The 19478-nt window shown below is 49.3% G+C and overlaps 8 protein-coding genes across 8 annotated transcripts; 3 read left to right on the top strand and 5 right to left on the bottom strand.

The window, feature by feature from the left end:
* Positions 1 to 220: 220 nt before the first annotated feature.
* On the top strand, positions 221 to 439 carry AFUA_3G00660 (uncharacterized protein; the record flags this gene model as incomplete). Its single annotated transcript, XM_743294.1, has 2 exons — positions 221 to 251; positions 300 to 439. 2 exons carry the CDS (start codon positions 221 to 223, stop codon positions 437 to 439), a joined length of 171 nt encoding a protein of 56 aa, XP_748387.1.
* A 178-nt stretch (positions 440 to 617) lies between these two features.
* lap2 (M28 family metallopeptidase) lies at positions 618 to 2735 on the bottom strand (the record flags this gene model as incomplete). The annotated part of the gene is made up of 2 exons (XM_743293.3): positions 2091 to 2735; positions 618 to 2030 (listed from the first exon to the last, which is right to left on the bottom strand). The coding sequence occupies exons 1-2, from the start codon at positions 2181 to 2183 to the stop codon at positions 618 to 620; spliced, it is 1506 nt and encodes a 501-aa protein (XP_748386.2). The 5' UTR covers positions 2184 to 2735.
* Positions 2736 to 3571: 836 nt separating this feature from the next.
* AFUA_3G00640 (T6SS phospholipase effector Tle1-like catalytic domain-containing protein) lies at positions 3572 to 4952 on the bottom strand (the record flags this gene model as incomplete). Its single annotated transcript, XM_743291.2, has 4 exons — positions 3572 to 3976; positions 4068 to 4558; positions 4606 to 4785; positions 4832 to 4952. The coding sequence occupies 4 exons, from the start codon at positions 4950 to 4952 to the stop codon at positions 3572 to 3574; spliced, it is 1197 nt and encodes a 398-aa protein (XP_748384.2).
* Positions 4953 to 5761: 809 nt separating this feature from the next.
* Positions 5762 to 6854, top strand: AFUA_3G00630 (uncharacterized protein). Its single transcript, XM_743290.2, has one exon. It carries the CDS (start codon positions 6112 to 6114, stop codon positions 6835 to 6837), a length of 726 nt encoding a protein of 241 aa, XP_748383.1. The 5' UTR covers positions 5762 to 6111; the 3' UTR covers positions 6838 to 6854.
* A 103-nt stretch (positions 6855 to 6957) lies between these two features.
* On the bottom strand, positions 6958 to 8308 carry AFUA_3G00620 (putative zinc-containing alcohol dehydrogenase; the record flags this gene model as incomplete). The annotated part of the gene is made up of 5 exons (XM_743289.1): positions 6958 to 7073; positions 7122 to 7217; positions 7265 to 7829; positions 7884 to 8126; positions 8246 to 8308. The coding sequence occupies 5 exons, from the start codon at positions 8306 to 8308 to the stop codon at positions 6958 to 6960; spliced, it is 1083 nt and encodes a 360-aa protein (XP_748382.1).
* A 207-nt stretch (positions 8309 to 8515) lies between these two features.
* Positions 8516 to 10583, bottom strand: AFUA_3G00610 (putative glucan 1,4-alpha-glucosidase; the record flags this gene model as incomplete). The annotated part of the gene is given in 4 exon segments (XM_743288.3): positions 8516 to 9398; positions 9454 to 10288; positions 10348 to 10557; positions 10562 to 10583. Coding segments are annotated over 4 exon segments (1860 nt in total). The 3' UTR covers positions 8516 to 8605.
* Positions 10584 to 12420: 1837 nt separating this feature from the next.
* AFUA_3G00605 (uncharacterized protein) lies at positions 12421 to 14627 on the top strand. Its single transcript, XM_077804265.1, has 7 exons — positions 12421 to 12988; positions 13037 to 13183; positions 13232 to 13516; positions 13566 to 13632; positions 13681 to 13898; positions 13972 to 14020; positions 14092 to 14627. Exons 2-7 carry the CDS (start codon positions 13076 to 13078, stop codon positions 14136 to 14138), a joined length of 774 nt encoding a protein of 257 aa, XP_077660424.1. The 5' UTR covers positions 12421 to 12988; positions 13037 to 13075; the 3' UTR covers positions 14139 to 14627.
* A 1326-nt stretch (positions 14628 to 15953) lies between these two features.
* AFUA_3G00600 (uncharacterized protein) lies at positions 15954 to 18477 on the bottom strand (the record flags this gene model as incomplete). The annotated part of the gene is made up of 11 exons (XM_743287.2): positions 15954 to 16342; positions 16396 to 16462; positions 16539 to 16622; positions 16680 to 16768; positions 16828 to 17024; positions 17107 to 17361; positions 17416 to 17497; positions 17545 to 17677; positions 17746 to 17842; positions 17929 to 18045; positions 18116 to 18477. 11 exons carry the CDS (start codon positions 18475 to 18477, stop codon positions 16026 to 16028), a joined length of 1800 nt encoding a protein of 599 aa, XP_748380.1. The 3' UTR covers positions 15954 to 16025.
* Positions 18478 to 19478: the final 1001 nt, after the last annotated feature.

The raw sequence follows: 19478 nt of genomic DNA, 5'->3' as shown, positions 1-19478 counted from the left end.
AATCGGCGAACTCGTTCTGTTCTCTTCTGGCTCTTTCGGCCTCTAGAATGATTCGATTATGACTAATGTCGCCCTTGGAACTAACTACTTATATCCCCGGCGGAGAGGGAAGTATTTATGATTGTCATCGTGCCCCTCCACACATCGACATCAATCCGAGTTACCAGAGTTACCAGGCCCCAATCTAAACACGACAGCCATTCGATACCTTCTCTACGAAATGTGCATGCCATCCAAGTGCAACACCTGCCGTACGTCTACACCGCACCCGTCGCACAGACTCTGACTAACCAAAACAGAGAAAAACACCTGGTGGGGTTGCGGAAGCCATATCCCCTCCGTCATGGACCCGGTGCCTGAATCCGATCGCTGCACCTGCTCTCCCAAGGTCAACGCCGACGGCAAGGAGTATCCTCCGAAGGGGCCCGGTCCTGCCTGACTAGCCGGTGCAAAGTGCGTGCTACAGTAGGAAAGCGACTCGGGAGTTTATGTCCGGAGATTTAGGTTATGATTGATGGATGATATTGCCATCTGGATGTTTTGTTTGTATCGACGTCATAGAGCAATGTGACATTTCCCTTTTGAGGGCCTGCTTCACACAGACTACTTCACACGGACTACTGCTCAACCCGGTCCTTGTAGCATCCTGTTCCGCCGGTGTGCGTGTGCGGGGTCCTCTTCATGGCTTGCTCCAGCTGCGACCGCTTGACCACGGTGGTCATGTTGCGTGGGGGGATGGAGTCAAGGCTGTTGGCGTACGTCGCCACGGCAAAGGCCGTCGCCCTGGAATTGATCAGGAAGGCCTCGCGGTTGAGATTAGTCATGTTGTCACCCTTGGCGTGGTAGTTGGCGTCCAGAGCCACGCCGGCCTGGCCGCCAAACAATTGGGCCTGTTCCTCGGTCTTGATCGCCTCCGCGCCGGTGAAGAGGCCTCCCGCGGGGATGCCGTTGAGAATAAAGGCCTGGTAGTCGGAGCGGCCGTTGAACTCGGTCGGCACGAACGGCTTGCGGATCGACGTGTAGTAGTCCTCGAAGAGCCGCTCGATCTGCGCCGAGCCGGCCGGCCCCGTCAGGTTGAAGGCCGAGCCGTCGCCGTCATAGATCATCAGGGCGTAGTTGGGGGAGGCGATCATGTCGAAGTTGAGATACAGGCGGATCTTGGCCTGCTCGGTGGCATTGAGGCTGTTGACGTAGTAGTTGCTGCCCAGCAGGCCGAACTCCTCCGCCGTCCAGAAGCAGAAGCGCACCGCGTTCTTGACCGAGAAGCGGGTCAGCGCCTTGGCGACGACGAGGTTGCTGATGATGCCGGAGCCGTCGTCGTTGATGCCGGGCCCGGCCTCGACCGAGTCCGTGTGGCCACCCAGCGCGACGACGTTGTTGGGGTCGCCGCCCTTGGTCTGCGCGATCACGTTGTAGGTGGTACGGTTCTCGACCTGGCTGTCGATCCACAGGTTGGCTGTCACCGTGCCCGCCTGGATCATCTGGATCAGCGCCTGTCCGTCCGCGAGGCTGATGCCGGCGATGGGAGCGTAGGCACCCAGCTCGCTGGTCGCGCCGCCCAGAGTTCCCGCCATCGAACCCTCGATATTGTTGTACACGAGTGCCGCCGCCGCCCCGGCCTTGGCGCTCAAGACGGATTTGGTCGCAAAGGTGCACTCGCCCCGCGAGATCAGAGCAATCTTGCCCGTCAGATCGGCGGGATAGTCAGCCTCGACGCAGCCCAGGTTGTTCACCACTGCCAGCGGCGCCGTGGCGTTTACGCTGGGGCTGTAAGTCATGGTTGTGGCGTCATAGGACTGGCCGTCGACGGTGAGAGCCTGGTCGGCTCGGGTCCACTGGTGAACCTGGGGCTGCTTGTAAACGTCGTAGTAGCCGGTTTTCTTCAACTCACGGTAGAGGTAGTTGACGGTGTCCTCGTGGGCCCGTCCACCAAAGACGCGGTTGCGCTCGGGGTAGGCATAGGCGAAGTCTTCCAGCTGTTGAGCGCCCTGCAGAAGATCCCACAAATGGATCATTTGGGGCAGGACTTTCTGTAATAGACAGGATGCTGTTAGCATACAGCAGACAAACCCGGCGAGAGGAACACTAACCGGATGAACTCGGGGCTTCCAGTCCCATCCTGGGCCATTGGCCACGGCCAGAGAGGCAAACGATGTGAGGTAGAGCAGCTTCATGGTGACCATCTCACAACTCGGGAGCCGGAAGAGATCAAAATGCGACCGCTGGAGAGAAAAGCGACACTGATCAACCCCATTCCGATCGTCGCCTGCCTTTTATACATCCCCATCATGCCATCGCTACGGCCCTCACTACTTCCCAATCGGGGCCGTAAGCCCGCCACTGCCAATAATTCCCCGCGTCGCCATCGCAGCAATTATTCACGGAATGGCACCTCAACCCGGCTGGAGTTGCATTCAAGCAGGAAAAGTCGACTTGGCAGAAGGACTGAGTCGAGGGCCAAGAGGATAGTATGCCTTGGCACAGATAAGAGTCGGGGCAAGAGAACGGAGGAATAGCACACTTTGGCAACTGCGGCTTCAGCCCGAGGATAAACGGCATTATCCAGGCTTGCTTTGTTTGTGGCTGCAATTGCCAAGACGAGAATGAGGCCAGTATATTGCAATTCCTCGTGTGAATTCATCAACACCATGTGCTGTCTTACCTGCCGAGACGACATTCTAGAGCCCAACAGTGCTTTCGGGGACTGTATACCTCACCAGCACTATTCCAGAATCTGCTTAGATGCATAGAACTACGCCCAATTTACTCCGTCTGCAGAGTCCACCACCCCCGCCAGCCGGCGCTCTCCGTTGGAGTTCCGGCTCCCAAGACCTGGAAGCTTGGCATATTCTACAATTCTGCTGCAGATCAGAAGGAGCCCGAAGAATATGTGGATTGATACTTGCTGCTCCTTCATCGCGTTGCCAGGCGACCATCCACGTTAGTCTAGTAGGCATAGATGATATTGCCGTAGCTCCGATAACCGAACTGATTTATTCTATATACTTTTCTTCATTAGCAAATCACTACGATAACCCTCTGCTCTGTCGCCCGCAGGGCTATCTACCGCGATTCCTCAGGATTCCTGTATTATCTCTGGACGATACCTCCACAAATCGCAGAAATTACATAAGAGACCCTGTCTGCCGCCTATCATTTCTACTATGGTCGAAATGGTCTTCCAGCGTCCAGACACCTTTTGGGGATTGGATCTGATCGCTGACAGATCCCGGCAAGTGATGAGAAGTGGGAGTCTACATTGTACTATAGTTAACGTAAATCGTTGACCCTGCTTGCATCACTTGCATTAGCTTGAAGTAGCATAAACCCAATGAGATACAATGAAACTGTGGACGAGGGAAGATTAGCCGAGGGCGCAGTGAGTGGCAGAAGCTGAAGCTACTAGGCATCCCTGCTGAAGTGCTGAATGCTGACTGCTCAACGCCAGGACCAAGGGTCATAGTTAATGTTGTGTCATTGCTGCTGTGTTGACCCTACCGTGCTGTCATCCCTGCTAGCTAGAGATGGTAGTCTGGCCATCTATTTTGACTGAGTGGGAGTTGTATGGCAATTAATCCTCCTCGGTGACATGCACTGTCCGAATGCGACCCTTCATATACTTTTCCATCTGCAACGCAGGAAGTTCGGCGATCTGCTTGCCAGACGTCAGAGTCCAGCTCTTCTCATCGTGGCGTCCCTTGAGCGCGGCGCATGGCCACTTGGCCAGATTGCGATCCCGGACCGATTCGTGAATGAATTCGTTCGTGATATCGGACTCCTGACCCGTCGGGTTGTACCCCATCGGTTTGCGAGTGGATCTGCCTCCCAGCTTACCTTGTAATGTTCGTCCGATGCTGCTGTGGTCGATTTTGCCCAGGCTTGTCGCCCACGGAGCCATCTCGCTTTCCTCGGGTCGCGGGGGATCATCGAACAGATACTCGTCAATGTCAAATCTCAGCTGCCTGTGCTTCATGCACTGCGAAAATCATCCATGCCAGAGTGATGTTCGACAGCCGGGGGTTCTCGTCTCCCCCACCGACATCCGTATGCACCCCGGAAAACCACACCTGGAGCATCTCCTGGCCCTCGTTCCTGTGCGGGATGTGCCACACGATCGGCTGAAACGCCGTGCGCTCCTCGTCCAGCGACAGCGCATGGAACGCATAGCGCACATTATCCTGCAGGATTGTATTCCGCAGCTCCAGCTTCTCGCCCGCGTCCCGGCCCAGCCACGCCTTCTGGAACCCAACCGTATCCCACACCCCGATGATCTCGACCGTGAACCGCGGCAGGGGGTCGCGGAACCCCATTCGTTTGCGCCGCTCCGCATCGTATCCCTCAATCTTTTGGTTGTAGAAATCATCATACACGAGCGCAAAGTTATCCATGCCCCGCGGGGTCAGCAGACCCCATTTGCAGACGAGCCCGGCGACGGCACGGGCAGTGTACGCGCCGCGCGAGAAGCCAAAGAAATAGATCTTGTCGCCGTCGTTGTAGTTGTCGGCCAGGAAGCCGTACGCGGCTCGCACGTTGGCGCTGACGCCCAGTCCGGCCACGCCTGGTCAGGTCAGTAACTAATCCACTTGTAGAGGGAAGGCTGCGGACCGCCCCAGTATTTATCTCCGAGACTAGTTCCCACGCCCTTCTGGTAGTAGACGATCTGCGGTATCTCGTATTGTTGGCCATCCTCGCCATCAACAACGGCGAGGCGGCTCAGCGCTCTGCTAAAGCGAGTGAGGTTTGACGGCGGTTGGGCCCCGTCGGCGAGCGAATCCTGCCAGGTGCCTGGTCGGTTAGCATGCGTTATAGAAGGAGATTTGGGAATATCTACCATCACAGCAGACAATGAGTCGTTTTGGAGAGTAGCGCTTGACACCCGACATGGTGAGAATGTGTTTCGATGAATTCGTGGAAGAGGCCATCGACCGAAATGCGACAAAAGAGCGATGCATCCTCCATTGCTATACTGCAGCAGAGCTTATATTATAGCTCAACCCGTGGAAACAGCGAGCGCATTGCCATCTTTGTTGGAGTCTGGTGAGCACTCAGCTGAAGACGTCATCCAATGGCAATAACGGGGAAGAAGGTCGTTTGCGGCATAGACTTTATGATCCCCCGGATTTGACTCCAGATCATCACCTCAGACTGGCTAAAACAGAACGCCAATGCCGGGGCTGACGTCTGGCGAGGCCAATCTGACCGCATCATTGGGTGTGGTTTTGCTTTTTCCTTGGGGAGTGCGCTATTGGCATTGGCCTGGCGAATGATTGGAAGCAGCAGCGGACACGCTGGAATAGTTTGGTTCATTGCAGCGTTGAGATAGGTCCAGAGCAGTTCGTGTCGCCAGTTCAATCAGCCTCGTCATGTTCGTTTCAGCTGTGAGCGGTCCGCCAAAGACGCAGTCAGCATTTAGCGATTATGGTCAGTGGGGAGAATATCTTCAGCTTCTCCGCCACTCAATGTCCGCCTCGGCTATTCTTCGCCCAAAGCCTCACAGGAATACATTGAGTTTGAGTCTAATTCAAAGAAATGCAGGCAATGCAAGTAGAATCAGTTGTTTTATGAATTATGGTAAACTATGTATGTCGCAAGCTTTCTTATATACTATTGCAGTTTAATGGAGGCCTTGTCATAAACATATCTAGGCATGTGTCTCTCCAATTATATACTCACATACTGTCATGCTAAACTCGTGTGGATAGTCCTGTGGCGATAGAATAAAGGATATCCATAGAAATGTACTAATGTATAGAATATATAGATCAGGTCTACTCGAGGTATCATGATTCAGGCAACATTGTCTATGGCTACTGAGACTGCTCTCTGGTTCGTTCGAGTGCCTTGTGGCAGCTTATAATTTCTATATAATGGTTGAGAATGACATGCGCAATAGCTGTCCCTTGCAAATATCTGCCCAGAAGTAGTATGCGCATTCCGTTGATGTCGCCAATCTGACCAGCCGACTCTTCATCCCTTGCATACTATTTATTCCTGTCCGGCCACGAAACAGAAGATAACAAAACGCGACACCCATGCTCTGGACCAGCATCGGCCAGCATAGAACAGATACTATCACGCTCAGTGAGAGAAAGCTCATTTCTATGTTACAAAATGGACTACACGCGCCTCAGAAAAGATGACGAGGAGGAGTTCGTCTACTCCAAAACAACGCCGCCAACCCACCCGTCACAAGGCCGTCCCTACCGTTCCTACGCGACCCTTCTCTCCAGCCTGGCCCTCACCATCTCCATAATCTCTGGCATCTTCACGTTGATAGCGTACACAACCAGCCCACGCGAGCTCACACCCCAATCCCAGGACTCCCTCTTCCGCTGCGGCACCTCCGCCGCCGAAGCCAAGGCCGCAGGATGCCATTTCGACCTGATGTCCTTCTCCTGGCTGCCGTCCGCCTGCTACAATGAAGACCTGACAAACGAATTCCTCAACTACACGGACTGGAAATGGTCGCTCGACAGCGAGGGGCGCCACCTCGCCCCAAAAGAGTATGTCCAGCAGGGAGACTTTGAGTACCTCTTCACGAGCTACGAGTATCATGTTGTACACTGCGTGTTTATGTGGAAGAAGACGCACCAGGCGATTCTGGATGGCAGCTTTGATCACCTTGATGGGTACATCGCCGGACTGGGCCATACAGGGCATTGCGGGGAGATGTTGCTCGATCGGGAGACGGACTTGAAGACCTGGGGGACACCGGGGTGGACGAAGTTCCCCGCGTGTGGGCAGGGGGTGCTTAACTTGGAACAGGGGTGGTATCGCATGCATAATGGGGAGAAGGCGTGGGGGATGCCGGGTGCCGGGGGCCATCATCATAACTGATCTTAGACCATAGTTGGAAAATATATAGATATATATAAAAAATATAATACGATTGCAGAGGATAGTCAGGAATATGTAAGTAAGTGTTCTTATGTCTGCAATAGAACGAGGAGAGAAAGACTATGCAAGACCATTCATCGTAGGCTCAGGCAGGGTGACAACCACCTTCAGGGCGCCGTGTTTGGAGGATGCCTCGAACGCTTCGTAGGCATTGTGGATCTCGTCAAATGTGAATCCTGAGACGGTGATTAGCGGGATTAAACCGACGGGAAGGACAATAATACTGTGCGAGACCAGAAACCGAGGATCGATGCCACCGGCCTCCACCATCTTCAGTAGATCAGGGGTACTGACACCGTCAACCAGCCGAGTCCTTAAGCCTAGAAGAAGTCAGCGATGATCGGCGCAGGTCAGGCGAATGAGCTACAGATATTGCGATGCCACAGCTTCTCGAGTCGAAGCTCGCACGACTCCCCGAAAACACCCAGACTGGCGAGGGTCCCTCCAGCGCCGACCAGCGCCTGCGCAATCGCGAACGATTCAACCGTCCCCACTGCTTCAATCACCACATCGAATCCTCGCTCCTTGGTCACTGCCAGGGCCGCAGAAATCACCTCGTCCTGCCCGCCGAGGACACTCAGCGTATGATCTGCGCCCATGGCATTGGCGATCTCGAGCCGGGGCTGGCCCCTCCCCACCACGACCGTCATCGCCGGACCGAACAGATTCTTCGCCATCTGCAGGATCATCAGCCCGATCGGACCGGTTCCGATGATGGCGACCGTAGCCCCGGGCTGGATATCCCCGTTCAGAATCCCACATTCATACGAAGTCGGGACTGTATCCGACAGCGTAACCGCGACTTCGGGGTCGATGCCCTCGGGCAGCGCATGCAGCGAAAACGAGGCATGAGGGATGCGCACGTACTCGGCTTGAGTGCCATCGATCTTGTTCCCCAGAATCCACCCGCCGGATTCGCATTGAGATGGCATCTTCCTGCGGCAGTCATGGCAGGTCCCGCAGGAGGTGATGCAGGAGATGAGCACGGTCTGCCCGGCCTTGAAGTTTGTGACGGCGGCGCCGAGAGAGTCAATCACCCCGACGCCTTCGTGGCCGAGAATGCGGCCGGGAGTGCATGTCGCAACGTGCCCCTGGAGAATGTGCAGGTCGGTGCCGCATATAGTGGTATGGAGGACCTTGACGATGGCGTCGGTGGGTTCTAAGATAACGGGTATCGGGCGGTCTTCGACCGAAAACTTGTTGTTGCCAGTGTAGATAACTGCTTTCAGCTTGCCAGCTTTGAGCACAGGTTGACCGAGACAAGTTTGGAGGAATTAGATACTGGGGAGAAGTTCAGCACCTCGCTGGGCCCTTTAATAGACGCTTCGCAGCCAGAGAAACAAGGCACTGTGAACTCGACTATGCAAGCCCCGCGGGGTGTAGCAGATGACCAGATCAGACTGCATAGCATACTCGTCTTTATTTTGCTGACGCTGCAACTATATGCAAATGATCATGAGTTGGATGTAACGTGGCAGGGAAATTGATTGGTGGAGTATAGAACCGCGCATGAAACGCCAGATATGCAGATATAGCAAGATTTTGCCATATTGGAGACTATGTGCTTAAACCGCTGATTGGATGCTGGTTTTCAGGCTGCTAGTTCGTCATAGGATCGCAGGGGAAGTCTCGTTCGACAAGCTTAATATTCATAAGATATCCTAATGTCTTGAAAGCTGATACCGATTCTGGCCCTCGTGCTCGTACGTCAGGTCTGCCAAACCGCGTGGACCTGAGGCGCCACAGGACATGCTGTAGGAACTGCATACACCCTGTTCTCCCCCCCCTCAAAAGTCACGGAGTTTCCCGGTTCAATCTTGTAGAACTTGTACTCCATGGTAACACCCGGCTCGAGTCCCTTGACAGTTGCGAACCAAAGATTCTCATCCGAGGTGTAGAGACCGGCATTCAGACTATAGCCTGCGCTGGCGTTCCAGTCACCGAGAGCGCTGACGTTGCCGGTCATGTACACATTCTCGCCATAGTAGGTATTCTCGATCAACCAAAAGGTGACAGGAACAGTCACAGCGGCAACGCACTGAGCGGTGGACGTCGGAAAGGGAGGCGCCACAGCACTATATGTACCAGTTATGGTGGTTTTGCTGCAGGTAGTGGGAACAGGATTTGCAGACGAGGGGCCCCAGGAGTCAGGCATGATGTTGAGGCGGCGCTGAAGGGTAGAGAGGAAGGCTGCATAGGACCAGGTAAGATCGTTGGCTGACAGAGGGACACCGGTGTTGCGGTCATACTGCTCGGCTAAGGAGCCGTTGCTTGGGGTGTATTTTTCAACAAGGAAGAAGAAGTCATCAGCGTAGGTGCGGACATAATCAGTCAGGGATTTGTAGGTCGGGGTATTCGACTTGTAAGTTCCTGGCTCGACGGTGGACGAGAAGTCACGGAAGAAGGCGAGCGAGGTTTGTGTGACGGTCAGATAACCCTGCTTTTTCCACTGATAGAGGGCATCATACAGCTGCTCTGCCGCCGCAAGAGTTGCGAGGTACCTTTAATCCATCAGAAGTCTGACACGTAGTAAGTGAGGAGATTGGTTTGACCTACCATGGATTTCCTCCCTGGTAAACATCTTCAGCGTAACGGCCTACATTTGCAGCCTTTCCAGGACCAAGGCCAGCGTTGATACCGTAGATAGAACGGAAAGAATCGACATAGACCTTATGATTTGCCAAAGCTTTAGACGAACATGGTTGGAAGGTGGAATCATCACAACCAGCCGCAGGGTCAAAGGTATGAATACTGGTCAGGACTGAGTTGAGATCGATGCCCGACCGGCCGTTATTGACATTGATGTTCGAGATAATGGCGCTTTCGTTCCAGTAGCTCTGCAGCAAGCAAAGAATCTCGGGAGCAACCGCGTCATACCCAGCATGTGGCTTACCAAGGGCTTGAGCTATCGCACTACCCTCAACCATCGCTCGGTGCTGCACGGCAGTCGTAAAGAAGGAAGAGCCATCGATTTCTTCCCAGAGATCGAATCCGGTGTGGTTCCAGTACTGCGCGACATAGGTGAGATCGTTGGCTACAACGGGCCAGATCAGGTTGGAAGCCACAGACTGTTTCCCTTGCTGGATTAGCTGACGAATATAGGTCAACATGGTAATGGCGCGAAGGGCAGGACCATCGCGCTGGGGACGGCCCCAACCGCCGGAGTATGGGTTGAAATTGACCTCGAACTTGGGCTCGCCGAGTCCAGAGCCGTCAGAAAGTCTTCCGGATGGGTTGGACACGTTCTGCAAAACTGCCTGGGAAGAGATGTAGTCCTGGATGTGGGTTTCAAGACCGTCGAGATTGACGACGATAAATGTATCGCCCCCAATGAAGATATCGACAAGTCCTTTGAAAGTCAATGCCGCATCCCGAGTCCACGTATAGAAGTCTAGAGAATGGAGCAGATCAAGTCAATTTGATCTTCCTAACGGGGCCTTTTTCACCTACAATCAGGGTTCTGTATGGTAGGACTTGCAATGAGTAATCCAGCCGCTGTGCCAGGAGCATTGATGCCAGTGTTCCCAAGAGCCGCAAGAATGCTCTCGTAGGCGAACAGTCCCTCTTTGACCAGACGTGAATTTGCCGCTGCAGGGGAGCGTGCAGCAAGTTCTTTAGCAGACGAAGGAGTGGCCAAGTGCCCTAGGACACTGGCTATGCCTACAAGCAATGCCAGCAAATCGCATGCTGTTTGATGTGAGATGGGTAGCACAGTAGAGCAGACTTCTCGTGAGATATGAGAACTATGCAGGGAGGTCCCCTTTTATTCCATGGGGTTGACTTAAAATTCTAGCGCCATCGCTAGGTCCAAATGTCAATCTTACTGAGTTATACAATAAAAAGTGGATGGTCATATGCTAAAAGAAGGCTGGCATTCTAACCCCACAAAGGATTGGCAATAAGCGGAGAAGCCGAAGTTTATTCACAGCTCCATACCTTACATTCTGTGGGGAACTGGAGAACCTATTCTCTTAAAGCTGTTTGGCCTTTTGGCCGGGGTTCTGCTACTAGTACAGGGGCTGGAGATTTGTCACTGATTATAAGGAGTAAGTCGGCAGTAAAGTATACTTTAGCAATCATATGCATCGTCCGGAGTACCTTCATATTCGCTGATGGTTGGCTTTTTGATTGACGGTATGCTGGACTCCTGGGTATAAAGACATGAGTTTTATGACGGGCCAATCATGACGCTTGAAATAGTGGGAGGTTAAATCTTGATCATTGTGTTACAGAATTTATCCGAAAGCGGAAGCCATATTTCATGCTAACTCTGGCTGAGAGAAGGCCTAGAATCAGGAAGTGTGGCATTGAAAGAGTCTAACTCTTTTTTTGAGTTCTTTTTAAACATGTACCTGAATATTTAATCACAAAATTATGCAAATTGAAATCATTTCCTGATGCATTTGGACTTTGGAGGTTTGATATGCATGTCTTTGGATATGTACAGTCTCAGTTAGCCAATGACGCTGTACTGCATCATCAGTTTTGGTGCTACCATTGTAGGGTAATCACAGTTCTCCTATGAAGGTCGGTGGCAAATGCAGTCCGTTTGCAGCTATTCTAGGTCTGGATGGGATCAGGAGATGTCAAAAAGGAGAACTAACTCTTCCTGTGTCATTCATATAACTCTAACAACTCTAAATGCTCTGTGAAGTAGTTGTCTAGATCATGATAGTCACACCACACTGCCCATGGTCGCAGTACTGTGATAATGGTGTCACTAGTTCTTGGCCTGTTGACACCTACCGGCTTTTCTATTCTAATCGATTATCAGCTCGGCCAAAGCCATCTACTTAGAGCCCAGCCTATCCAGCTTATCATAAAGTTTTTCTTTTCATCGAAGATGTTCAGATAGTATTCAAGCCTAAGGCCCTAAGGTAGAGTCTCCATGCCTACCGTCCTTCAAGTACTTTTGCTTCTAGCACATTTCACTGTTACGGTGCAGAGATTCAATTTACAATGGAGAAAGTGCAATGGCTGGATTTCAAGACGACCGGTAATCTAGATCAGATGATCTCTGTTGTCCTTGGACATATCGGAAAAGAAATTCTCTGGTTCCGTGGCTAGATAGCTTGTAAACAGAACCGGGGAGAGTACATACATGGTCTGCTGCCTTTTTTAAGTATCCGGTTGCAGACTTGTACAAGGTAAGTAACGACACAGTCCCAAACCTTACCATATACTTGGCGAGGTCGATCTACTAGTCATGTCAAGCATGCCCTTCCCACCGTTGTGTTACTGTATGTAGATAATGACAATAATCTCCAGAAAGTCTATTTGTTTTGCAAGTAATGTCAATGTCATCACTATAGCAAGCATCCAAACTGCATTTCAGTCTACTAGGAAATGACGAAGGCAAAAATCAATGATGAAGGGATGACATAGAAGGTAAACAGTAGCCAAGGATCATCAATCAGCCCAGTATGTGCATATGCATGCATGATGTATGATACCTTATCAGATGATCAAAGCTTCTGCTATAAAGACCAACTAGCCCAAGTTCATGCCTTACACAATATGTTACAGAATATATACTCTCAGTTCAGCAGGCAAAGGATCATTTTGCAGCTCTTATCTCTGTTGCTTATATGGCTATTGATGTGACCACTCTTGGGCCTGGGTTCACCCACGGGCCTGGCCTTGGCTTTCCCTCGCGGACTGGTCTGCGCCCAGAAGATTTTGGCTTACCCTCGGCACCTACTCTACCCATACGACCCGGAAACGATTTCATTAATGTGCTTAACAAACTACGTTCGCAAGTAGGCGTTGGCGTATCCCCAGCAAAATTATATCTTGCCATCAAGAGTTTAAGCGCAAGTGATACGGCGACGCTTACAGACAATTTCTCAGCCTGAAACCCCTGGCTGAGCACGAACAAGGAGAGTTTACCACGAAAGTCAGTCAGGCGCTCTCATCGGAGGAAGGTAGAATCACCCTTGAGGACGCTGCTCTTGCTGCTGCCAGAGCTTGCAAAGATATTAAGCACCAGTTTATTGAATTACGGCTTGCATTAAAGGCCATTGGCGATGCGCAGCCAGGCAATCAATCGGCAATTCAAGGTTTACAGGAAAGGCTTCAAAAGTGTGAGAAAGTACGTACACATTTCCAGAATACTCCGAGCACGACTAAATATAACCAGAAATATGATGGAGTCATCGAAAAGTGCAAAGAATTATCCATGCAAATCAGCGTCTACTGCGAGCAGTTTCAAGGCTCGTTAATGCCATATGTGCAAGCCCCAATCGAAACAAATGAAAAGGAAGATTTTATCAACAAATACATCAAAGTAGGTGTACGCTGCGATATTGGACTGCCAGAGCTAATGTTTCATAAGAAAACGGAGGAATTCGGCGATTTGTCTAAGAAAATCGAGGAAGAATTAAATAGCCTCCACAGTAACTTCGGAAATCTGATGACTGAGTTCTTGAACTTCACCAACAACCAACAACCGGATTTGGCGGGGAGTATCCAGCAAATCGAAAGCAAAATTCAAGAACTAAATAAGAGGCTTGCGGCTTTGAAAAGTCAGTTAACAGCTATGAATATTGGCAGAGGGGTGATAGGGCCAGTAGCAACTGCGCTGGCTACTCTATTCCCGCCAGCATCTGTATATATTCTAGTAGGTCCTCTCGTCATTACGTGTGCCCACCAACCAGCTAATCCGACAGGCCGCTGGCCTCGTAGGGGTAGGGGCTTTGTCAGTTGCGGCAGCTTGCGTCGGCGCTGAGATTGAAAGTATGTCTCAGATTGTGTGGCTCTCGCATACATGCTAATTGGAATCAGCCATTGAAGAAGAGAAAATCAGCCTCGAGAGAGAAATTGAAATGCTCAAAACAGCGGGCAATAAATATATGGAATCAGCCGCAAGGCTGAAAGAACTAAGTAATGATGCCGATGCGAAATTCTCAGTGAGCGTTGAGCTTATAAAGGACGTTCTCCAAAATTTAACAGTGGATACTGCAGCAATTGCCCAGTGGTTAAGAGAAGGAGGAGACATGCTTGTAAGGCCATCCACCTATGTCTTTAAAACACTCTTGACTGAAGACCTAACTGACCATGTAATGCTTTTCCCAGGCCGTTCCCCATCTGGCGGAAAACTCATTTAATAAGGCCGGAGCACTTTGTAAGTTCTTTCTGTATTTTTTGCGCAACATTTTACCAAATAATACAAGCTAATGCCGACCTTTTCCGAAGATAATGTACTGGCGGGATATCTTATAACATTTTCAAGAAATATCTAAAGCGTCTCTGCAGATGATAGGTAGAGTTCCAATCCCTTAAGATGTCGTTGGAAAAGGCTTACTGGAAGCTGGGAAAGAATTTCAGGGTTGTCACAAAGGCCACTATGGCTATTGTGATTACTTTGTAAGGTACGTCACAGGGCTTTATATATGTCTTCAAAGGTCATGTATGTCTGCAACCTGTACCGGGTGTCTAATGAGTTTTTCACATGGTGAGGAAGGTTTTCTTAGGTAATCAGGCTAGGAATTTGTGCCAGAGTAACTCTTTTCTCAGATACTATATATGTTGTTGCAATTATCAATACCAATTAGCAGAATAGGTAGTTAGGGTGTTGCCTGATATATGTCTGAGCCCTGTCCTCCCTATACACGTCGCGCGTTTCTGTTCTGATACACTGAAGCTTTTGAATGGTCTATTCATGTTTGCATCTTCACCATGTCAGTCACCATGTGATCAAACCTTGAAGGTGGACTAATACTATTTTTTTTAACTGTCATCTACAGTATCTACTTGTATTACCTATAGCTATAAATTCTATGAATATACTTTACTGTTTAGTTAAAACTATTAGTTATAGTTTTTAAGGATTTATTAGATTTAATTAAGCTAACTGAGTCAACTGACCTACATTATTTTAGATGAAAATTACTTAATTTTCGCATTTGCTGATAATTCTAATATTATTAAATAGCCCTAGATCTAGGCTATCTAAATATATTAATATTAATTTAGAATACCTAGTAGTTTAAGATATAAGGGAATAATTATTGATATTATAGAGTAGTCACTAGTGCAATCGTAAGCCGCTTCTTTACTTGAACCTGCAGTACCTTTCACAAGAATGGCTACTGTACCATTAGTCCATCACCCAAAGACGGACAGTCCCAGGCGGTCCAAGTGCTCATGGTACGGCGGACCATTTGTACAAAAGGATCAATTTTACTTGTCGAAGGATGAGGAGACTGGTGACAACCAAATCATGTATGGCCCGCCAAAACAGAGGCCTTTTCTGGGTAATACGTTGGTTTGGCATGGCTAAAGTACATCAAGATCTGGTGACCTGAAGTAAGGTCGGTCTGTAGGTGCATCGCAGCCCTGGAGATCTTAGCGCCTTGATCTCACGGTAATCAATTGATCAAGTGAAATTCTTAGTATGCTGCAACGTTCCCGCTAGGGGAGCTTTCCATAGAATCTGCATATATAATTGTGGATTCACGCGACGCGATCTTAGGGAGGACTTGCGTTTCACTGCCCCGTTTTGATAATGGGACAAATATCCGTGGATATTACAGTTGAGTATATGACGGTCTCGCCAATGGACTAGGAATGGTTAATGGAAACCAAGATCAATGATGTGTCAGGTAAGTACGCATGGTTTGGGATAATAATATTAACCGGTTAAAGTGAGCAGGCCTGTCGTTGGTCAAGCAAAGGTTGTTAGAGGGTTCTCCTGCTGGCTACAAACGATCTCGAACTTCTTTGATTAAGCTTCAAGCCTGAGATGATCAGATTTTACGCTCGTCAAACTTGTCGCATGTGCTGGGATGACGGATATGACCCAATGGATCCAGCCATTATAGAGAGAACCGCGCTGATGGACAACGACGAGTCACAGCCATGTCACATTGAACATATTTATTGATATTTAATATTCCCAGCGTCCTAAGTCCGCTTCGGTATCTGTTAAAAACAAAATTCCATTCCTGATAAAGAGGCTAGTCCAAGGACAAATTAAACCAAAATGAATCCCAGAAGAGCTACACGGCGAGGGAAGCCTGCACAAAAGCCATACCAAGTAGCTGGCACATGAAGAGTACCTTCCTTTATGAACTCTTTTTTATGGTGGAACTTGAACATCCAAGGACGCCGAGGCATCCGGACATGCTTTAGCTGCTCTTTTCGGTGTAAACGTCGAAAAGGAAACTGGGTCCTGTCTCAGTTCGGCTCAATCTGATCAGATCCGCCGATTTGAGCTTTGAGACATTGATCTTCTGCTCTGCAACTTGATCTACGGGGAACGGAAATGTCCAAAAGACGCTCTCTTCCTTGTACCCGAAATCCGAAGCCCGCTGACCGTTGAGACAGATGTAGGACGAGTCTCTCTTTCCAAAGGACACGACCGAGGTCCCGACGACAGCGTCAAAGTCAAAAGCCTTGAACTCGAATAGCTTTTCTGCGCCTCCTTGAAGAGTTGGCAGCGCAACTACAAAAGAATGTTATTAGGCTGCACTAGGGAAGATAAGAATCCATGCTTACTGTCGGTGAGGCGACCGCCGTCAACAGATCTCTCTTGGGCAATATAAGTCACTGTCTTCAAGGCCCGCTTTTTAAGACAATCAGTGTCAGTAGATTTGTGCGTAGAAGTAATGTTAAGAATACAAAGTCGACCAGCGACTTACCAGAACCTTTCTCTGAAATTCATAGGGCTTTGGATACGGAAGTGGTTTATCAACATCGGTCGGGTCTTTGTCGATTGCTGCGATCTATTCCTATGTCAGGACAACGGAATGTTCCAATGTTTGATACACCATCGGATTTACCTTGTTGGAGATTGCCACATTTACCCTCGTCCCTTCGTCATAAAGGTCGGCCTGCTGCTGTCTGCCTCCGAGAAATTTATCAACCGGCACTATATTACGCACCTGCGTTAGCTTGCTCGGGATCTCTTGTGGTCAGGAATTATCATACTCTTTTTGACATTGTCAATGTAAACACCGTACTGTGTGAAATCCTCGAAAAAGTTCCAGCTCTGGCAAAGTTCGTCAAATTCCATAATGCTGCGCATTACTAAACTTGGTCTTACCTTTTTGTTTGCAGCTGAATAGTCGAATGGATCGAATGCATTGTTGAAGTCCGGGACATTCGTGTATTTCCACAACACACCACTGCCCTAACGTCAGCACCTTGTCTGGCCCTTCCAGCATTGTTGTGAAGTAAAAGGAGAATAAACCAAACAGATGAACTTACAAACGTCTGTATTTATGCTTCCCATCTTTCAACTCTTGATAGAAATTATCAGCTTCCTTCTTAATTTTAAAGAGCGGTGAATCTTCATCGTCAGGTCCCGAGTCGATCCGCTTGGTTTCACCTAGTTTGGTTCCCCCCCCAGAGATGTGGATCCAGATTGTGATTCGGGAGTTCTTCTGGATTGACGAGACAGCATGTTTGACTTCCTCGGTCACTTCACCAGTAACCCCATACATCGTGAAAGCAACTTTGGCGCTAAATATAGACTTAGATTGCAGAATAAGACATGGTGATAGACTGGTAACCTACGCCTCCTTGACTTCTTCCGTGCTGGATTTGCTGATTGACGAAATGCTGACACGGGCAAGGAACTTTCCACCTTTGATGAAGTCTGTAATCATATTAGCATTCGCTTTGCGCGAGACGGGACATTCTCACCTGCAACAAACCGGTCTCCGTAACTCGCATTCGGGTCAGTAGTTGAGATTTTGTTGAAGGAGTATGTGTTGTCAATCGTGGCCTGTTGCTGCGAGGACACCTCTACTTGATAGGTAGTCGTGGCGCTTTCAAACTACAAAAAACCAGGCATCGGTAGTCAGGACAAACTAAACATCTTTTAGTTTCAATCATTATTCTCACCTTGGACCGGTTGAGGTAGCTGGTATCAATCTGAGCTGACTGGCCCCACCCGGATATGGCAGCGCCAGCAGTGATCTCCAAAGACTTCGCTAGCTCTCTGGGACAATAGAAGACCAGAAGTCAGAATTGCAGTCTGCTGAATGGCGAGGTGTAAGGAAAAGGGCAAGCATCTGTTCATCTTACGTGTACTCCTCGATTTGGACACTCTTATAGGTCAGATCATAGGTTTCAGAAGGAGGTGATTTAGACGTTATCGTAACAGCGTTTGCAACGCGAAGTTCTTGAAGGTAGGTGTCGTATCTAGACAACAAATATCAACCAGAGTTAGCATGGAAACACCTTTCAAAGTCGTTATATGCATATCTCATACCCCTGCCCCCGCTGCATCCCATCAACATATGGAACAAGTTCTGCAACCATCTTGGGCTTTCTGTGAGAGGAAAAGGAGTACAGTGTAATGGATATGAAGGTAAATCTGAAAGGCAGTGGCACGTTGAACTCATGATGGCATTCCTTTAATGTTGCTCTTATATGTACATAGTAGTCACAGCTGAGAGAACGGTCCCTTCCTGTCAGACAGTCGGACTCATCATAGTCAGATCCTACACTAGGCTTGACGCAAGGTATGGTCAAGAAAGCAATTGCATAATGGTATTCTACACAACGCACTTGTTGCATACATGGGACTATGAGGCATTTTCGGTAGAACCAAATTCTAAAAAATATGTTCATGCATCAGGTGTGTGACAAGTACGGAGAGAAGATTATCACTTGGTGTGCTTGACATTGGGATTGTTGCATGAGACACCTTCATTGATTTGCAGGCTGAATGCAGTAATCAGGAAGCTAGAACGTTAGACCGAAAGTTGCCTACAAGGACCAGTATATCAAAAGTAACGATACCACGCAATAAGGCAGATTTGCGTTACTAATGAATGTGACTGTTCATTTCGGGTGCTGAATGCTCCGGTCGATTTATGCATTTCCAGGGCAGATGCAGGAAGAACCAACCATTGCACACTTGGAAGTGGATTGTAGCCCTAATACAGGGTTAACACAAAAAAAATGTAGTCCAAAGGTGATAAGTCGTTCTCTGTATACCGCTATGTCACTCATATCTGTATGGTTCTATGTCTTCGAATCGAGGAAACCACTGTATGCTGTCTGTTTTTGCAGAGGATACAAACAGATTTGAAGAATTGGATTGGACAACGTGAGATAGATTCTGTTATCTCTCTACGGTACATTCGTACAGCCCATTCTCAATCGCCTAGTGTCTCATGCATGCCTTGAGTTCAAATATATTTTCCCCACGCCTATCACCCATTGTCTCACTTACTTGGTTTCTACTATGGCTTCAATTCCACTCTCCAATGAAGCAAAATAAGGCTACTCCGACATATTGTTGCCTAATATGAGGTTGCATATCTAATATCCTTAGCGGCTGTGACGGACATCAAAGGTCAGCCTAGGGCGGGGGGTGTGGGATGCTTTATGCCTAGACTCTGAGTACGTCAACTCAACATTCGATAGCCTGCAAGAAGGCACAGTCGAACAATGAGTAGGGGTACGAGCGAGATATTGGGATTACAGTAAGGAACGATTGGGAGAGATTACGCATAGGCTTGTGGGATCACACGAAAATGGTAGTCGTACTCTCGGGGTACGCGGGAGTAAGTGGGGGCTTCGAATAAGCTCAGCCAGCCATCTGCGGCGATCTCTGGCATAGGGGA

The sequence above is a fragment of the Aspergillus fumigatus genome, chromosome 3 (genome assembly GCF_000002655.1).
Source record: "Aspergillus fumigatus Af293 chromosome 3, whole genome shotgun sequence".
Classification (NCBI taxonomy): domain Eukaryota; kingdom Fungi; phylum Ascomycota; class Eurotiomycetes; order Eurotiales; family Aspergillaceae; genus Aspergillus; species Aspergillus fumigatus.
The sequence above is the reverse complement of the archived record's forward strand: the minus strand, read 5'-3'. Positions and strand labels throughout refer to the sequence as shown.